We start from the raw sequence: 6,232 nt of genomic DNA on the forward strand, positions 1-6,232 counted from the left end.
ATTTCCCGGGGGGAGAAGATGGGAAGTAGCGCCCTTTGAGCGGCGAGGAAAAGTGAGGAGGAGAAGAGACCGCGGTTGAATCCAGGAGTCCGGGAGCGAAGGGACAGACAGACCCACCCGGACGCCCGCCGGTCTGGGAGAGCCACCGCCTCTCGAGCGGCGTGTTTGTTTGTACGTTTCGGTGGCGCAGCTCCGAGAGCAACTCTAGGCAGCGGCGCGCTCGGCCCAGTTGGCCGGTGGCCGCCGGGTGCGCGGTGCTGCTCCCGCTCGTGCCCTCCGCGCTTCTCGCTCCCCCCGGCCCCGCCGCGGGCACCGGCCCGCGCCCTTGCTGCGTGGCTGCGGGCTCCGGCCTGGCCGTGGGATGTTAGCGGTGGGGGCGATGGAGGGCACCCGGCAGAGCGCGTTCCTGCTCAGCAGCCCGCCCCTGGCCGCCCTCCACAGCATGGCCGAGATGAAGACCCCGCTCTACCCCGCCGCGTACCCCCCGCTGCCCGCCGGTCCCCCCTCCTCCTCGTCGTCGTCCTCCTCCTCCTCGTCGCCATCGCCGCCTTTGGGCGCCCACAACCCCGGCGGCCTGAAGCCCCCTGCCGCGGGGGGGCTCTCGTCCCTGGGCAGTCCCCCGCAGCAGCTCTCCGCCGCCACCCCGCACGGCATCAACGACATCCTGAGCCGGCCCTCCATGCCCGTGGCCTCAGGGACCGCCTTGCCCTCCGCTTCGCCCTCCGGCTCCTCTTCCTCCTCTTCCTCGTCCACCTCTGCTTCTTCCGCTTCGGCCGCCGCCGCCGCCGCCGCGGCCGCCGCCGCCGCCGCCTCGTCCCCCGCGGGGCTGCTGGCCGGCCTGCCCCGCTTCAGCAGCCTGAGCCCGCCGCCGCCGCCGCCCGGGCTCTACTTCAGCCCCAGCGCCGCCGCCGTGGCCGCCGTGGGACGGTACCCCAAGCCGCTCGCCGAGCTGCCCGGCCGGACGCCCATCTTCTGGCCGGGAGTGATGCAGAGCCCGCCCTGGAGGGACGCGCGCCTGGCCTGCACCCCTCGTGAGTACCAAGGCCGCGCCCCGCTGAGCGCACGCCGCGGGCGCAGGGTCCGGCTACCTGGTGGGCGTGTGGGTCGGTGCACCCTCTGGCCTCCGGGACAGTTCGGCGGCGCCGGAACCGCACGATTGAGGCGGGGCCAGGGCACTCAGCGATGCATTCTTTCTTTCCTGAGCTCCCGCGCTGGCGTCCGAGCCCCCGCGTCTCACTCGGTCTTGGGCACGCTTCGCGGAGCGGGGTGCACGCTTCCGCGTGGAACACAGCGCGGTGCGGGGTGTGTGTATCATCGGAGGACCCGGGGTCCGGCCGGAACCGCAGGCCGAGCCTGGGTTAAAGAGGTGGCGGTGGTGGGGGGGCATTAGAGGCCACGGCGCCCCGTCCGCACCCCTACTTTCCGGTCTCCTTCTGCTGGTTAGGACCCCCACTCCGCCTTCGCCAGTTTAACTGGCCTCCTCCCTGCGAACCGGTGGGGAGCCGCCCCGGCGAGACCTCCACAGCTCTGAGCGTGCATGTCTCGCCGTGGGTGCCCCCCACCTCACTTCTTGACCCGCTTCCCTCCCCTATGCACCCCTGTACGATCGGCCGGGGTGAGCCCATTGGAGACAGGCCGCGACCCGCGGAGCAGGGCACGCGCCCAGTCACTTTGGGCCGCCCCCCAGCGCTGGTCCCCGCTTTCCCATCTGCCTTGGCCCCGGGAGCACCTTGGGCCGGGATACCATGGGCCCGGGCTTCATGAGGGGCATCGCGGAAGGGCAGAGGAAGACGAGGTGACGGAACCAGGACTGGGACCGGCAGCATCTAGCAGGGACCTTTCTAGAAACAGCTGCGTGTCCCCGGGATCGCTCTCCTCTCGGTCGTTAGCCACCTCGCCCTGGAGTGCCCCAGCCGCGCAGGTGGCGTTCTGGGGCCCAGCCCCGGCTCCTTTTCTCGATCATTCCTTCGGTTTTGACCGAGTCCCCGAAGTTTCCTCAGAGTCTCCCGACCGCTTTCCGGTGGCGGAGCGGCGAGAATGGAGGGAAGTTTCGGGAGCCCACGGCGGCCCCCCGGGAAGCCGGGAGGCGGCGGGCGGCCCGGCCGGTGCGGGTGTGGGAGACGCTATTGTATCCGTTTTGATGGCCGTGTGGGGACCGCCAACAAAGGCGGCGCCCCCTCCCCCTCGGCCGCAGCAGCGTAGACTTGGGGGCGATTTCGCTCTCTTGTGTGCAAAACACAAGGCCCCCTTTGTTGCGCGCCACAGGTTAGGAAGGCGGTCAAGGAGCAAAAGTAGTCATCCTCCTGCAAAGGGTCCGGGGCCAGCGGAGCGCCGACCCCAGCGGGAAAGCGGCCGTTCCCCGCCCTTCTCAGTTCACTGGGGCCTGACCGCGGGGCGTCGGCAAACTTTAGGGATGTGCCCCCCGGCTGTTTGACGCAGGTGCTGGGCAGAAGGTTAGTTAGTGCTGCTCCAAACACCCATGCTTTTAAAAAAACAGGGATGGGGGGCGATCTAAACGGTGGTGGTGGTGGGGGGGGGGGTTAGGAGGCTATCAAAAGGCAAAGAGGTGCGGTGGGACTGGAAGCGCCACCCACGGCTCTTCTGGAGCCCGCCGCGGGATAAGCTTTTCTTTCCCACCAAAACATTGTTTTGTAAGTTCGTTTCTTTTCCGCGGAGCCGCTTGTAACCAATGATTTTCCCCCCCTGCCCTCGTTTATCTATTATCGCAGATCAAGGATCCATTTTGTTGGACAAAGACGGGAAGAGAAAACACACGAGACCCACGTTCTCGGGACAGCAGATCTTCGCCCTGGAGAAGACTTTCGAACAAACGAAATACTTGGCGGGGCCCGAGAGGGCTCGCTTGGCTTATTCTTTGGGGATGACGGAGAGTCAGGTCAAGGTGAGTGGACCTTGCAACTCCAGGGATAGGCTCTCCACCCACGTCGCGTCCCTCTCCCCCCACCCCATCTAACAAACGGGGCCTGAGGAGCCTGAGGAGATGAGATCAGCTCTGCGAAGGGGTGGGGGTGGAGGTTAAAGGCTCTCCTGGGCGGGCAAACTGTTGATGAACAAAAGGAATCAAGTCCCCCTCACCCCCGCCTTTGAAATGAGGTTAATCTAGATAGCAGCATGTGCTGGGGGAAACTCATCATTATTAGAGAATAAAAGCATTACTGAAATATCAGCCCTGAGAATAGATCAGACCAGTTAGATAGCTTCTGTTTAGTCTATTTGTAGAGATATTCAAGCTTTTGTTTGTTAATTAAGGCTCCACCAGTCATATAATTTCCTAATGTAGATCAGCATTATAGTGGTACTAGACATTAACTTGCAGTTTGAAAAATAAATCTACAGTGTTTAACCACTTAGCATGGATAAATCTGCTTTTAGTTTAGCTTAAGGCAATGACTTTGGCATAGTAATTTTCCAAATGAATTGACAAGATTATTACTTTATTATGAAATTGAATTGTTTTAAATATGTTTATCAACAGATGCAAGACATTTTACTGTTTATGACAACAACTTATAATTAAAATGTCACTTAGCTTATAATTGAGCTGTATAGCATATTCCCAGGGATTCAAATTTTAGAAACCTTTCCTTGAAACATAAAGGGAAGCTGGATAAATTAAACCTAGCAGTTTCCTGTATTTCCAGCAGTCTCTTTTGTTCCTCTTCTTCATTTACTATATTTGGGTTTTTTTTTGGGGGGGGGGTTGTCTATAAGTCTGTTTTCATTAGTCATATTGCTGTTCTTTAAGTAGGAATAACTGTTAGCCATGCCTGTTGGTTAGAGTGTATTTCCCCTTGGACAAGCATCATAAAATGAATTTCACAAGTGATTTTTGTGTGACTATTAGAATACCATCACAGTTAAAATTATTTTTGCGATGGTTGGTGCAGAGCCTGCCACAGTAGTCTGGAGGTCTTCATTTGTCACTGTAAATATGTCTGTGTGGCTAGACGTGAATTATTACAGCTGTATACGGAAAATCAGAATCACTTTCATAACAATTCTGATTCTCTAGACAGAATACATAACGGATGGATGAGAAAATGGCTGAGAAGCATAAAGAGAGGATAATTCAATATGATTGGAAAATTGGTTGCTTATTGCTGGTGCTTTAAGTTAAAATATGTGTATCAAACATGGTGTCAAATGTGGTGAATAGGCTTGAATATTTTTGTATAAAATGTGTGCATTGGGGAGGAACACTATCAAAATAATATTTGAAAGACTAGGCATGCTAACAGTGGGAAATAATGTAACTTGCAAAATTTCACTTACAAAACAAACTGATGAAAACTCTAAGCCTTTGGTTTTATGAAAAACATTAAACCAGACAGACAAACACACACCACATTGATGATTTTGACTCAGGTCTTAAATATTTTCACGCATTCATGTTGGTTATTATTAGTGATTTGAGGTTTCTGTTTTAGCAGATTAAAAAAACTTTATATGATTGCACGTGTAAATGGGGTTTTAAACTACCATGTCTGCGTATATTCAGACTTGTGACAAATGAAACAAACATCTATCCAAAAGTGCAAAGGCGAACGGAAGTAATTTGGGGGGGGGGGATAAATGCTGTGCTTTCTCCCACAAATCACACTAAAAAGCAAGTACATTTAGGTTGTTTGGAATACCTTAATCTAATAAAGTATATAACGAATTAAAACCACAGTCATTATGGGGCAGCTTTAAAAGGGGAAAAGTTTTCCACTTTCAACTAGAAAGTGGAAAAGCGCACTCATTCTTAGGGACACTTAATTTAAGTTTCCAAGTTTTGTTTTTTTTTCTCTTCTGAGAAATCACTCACTGACAACCTCAATACTCTTGTTCCTATCGCTATGGCAACGGGCAGGCAGTTTGTAGGTGCCGGTTGCTCAGAGGAGCCTGGGCGATGGAGACTGACTGTGACAGCCCAGACAAGGGAGGTCTCCGAGGGAGGGCGGCCCGCCGGCGGGGCCCGCAGGAGCGACTGCGGCAATGTGGGAGAGGTAGCAGAATCCGCTCCCGTTAAGTCCCTGCCACCTTTGTCTCTCCCTCCTCCCCCGATCGGCTCGCAGGTCTGGTTCCAGAACCGCCGGACCAAGTGGAGGAAGAAGCACGCGGCGGAGATGGCCACGGCCAAGAAGAAGCAGGACTCGGAGACCGAGCGGCTCAAGGGGGCCTCGGAGAACGAGGAGGAGGACGACGACTACAACAAGCCCCTGGACCCCAACTCGGACGACGAGAAAATCACGCAGCTGCTGAAGAAGCACAAGTCGGGCGGCGGCGGCGGCGGCGGCCTCCTGCTGCACGCGTCCGAGGCCGAGGGCTCGTCCTGAGCGCCGCCGCCGCCGCCGCCGCCTCCGCCCGGGGCCGCCCCGCCCCGCCCCGCCCCGCCTGCGGGGGTCCTTTGCTATTTTCTGAGATGTACATATCTATTTTTTTAACCTAAAAGTTGAGGAAGATGGAGGAGAGAGACTCGGGGGTTGGTAAGAAGGCAGAAAAATGACGAATGCACTGCGCAAAGAACGCAACCGAAACTCTCCGCTGGGCCGTCCTCGCGCGAGCTCCTACCCTCTCCCTGTATCCGAGGAGGGAGCGGCCCGGCCCCCAGCGCACTCAGGCTTCCCGGCCTTGGCATCGCAGGGAAAGTGGGGGGTGGGGGGGTGGGGGGCGCCCTCAGGGACCAGTTTTCGTGGGATCGACTGCTACCGCGCAGGGGACCTCGGAGCTGAGCGGGCGGGCGGACGCCAAGGATGGGAAGAGGGACGCGTCTCCCCCCACCAACTGCTGTGCGGACTAAAGTAACCTGTTGAAGGCCCCTTGTAAATAAATCGTGAGTCACACTGACTAGAAGTTACTTTATTGTGAATATTTAAAATGTAAAATGGTTTTTTGAATTTGGTATAAGAGATGGACATCCTTCTTCCTTCCACCCTCTCCCCTTTTAAGAGCTATTAAAACCGCCCGTTCCCCTTTTATTTTGAACTTAATTGGAGACCGTAGAAAAGAACGTTCTCAGCCCCCCTCTCCTCCAGCTACTCTGGGGTTTGGGTTTGTAGGATCTCACCTCCCCGCCTCGTCCCCACTCACTCCCCGCCTCCACCACCCCGAGCGCGGGGCGGCTCCAGCCTCCAGCCTCCAGCCTCCAGGACTTGAAGCAGAAGAAGCGGAACCTCTCCGTTCCTCTCTGAAATTGCACAGTCGTTTGTTGCTATTTATTAGTGATTTA

At 56.4% G+C, this 6,232-nt stretch overlaps 1 protein-coding gene across 1 annotated transcript; it reads left to right on the forward strand.

Annotated features, from left to right (window-relative positions):
- Nucleotides 1-361: 361 nt before the first annotated feature.
- On the forward strand, nucleotides 362-5,339 carry NKX6-1 (NK6 homeobox 1; the record flags this gene model as incomplete). The annotated part of the gene is made up of 3 exons (XM_081094086.1): nucleotides 362-1,031; nucleotides 2,730-2,902; nucleotides 5,079-5,339. The coding sequence occupies 3 exons, from the start codon at nucleotides 362-364 to the stop codon at nucleotides 5,337-5,339; spliced, it is 1,104 nt and encodes a 367-aa protein (XP_080950212.1).
- Between the last annotated feature and the right edge of the window lie 893 nt (nucleotides 5,340-6,232).

The sequence above is a fragment of the Myotis nattereri genome (assembly GCF_964212035.1).
Source record: "Myotis nattereri genome assembly, chromosome: 1".
Lineage (NCBI taxonomy): Eukaryota > Metazoa > Chordata > Mammalia > Chiroptera > Vespertilionidae > Myotis > Myotis nattereri.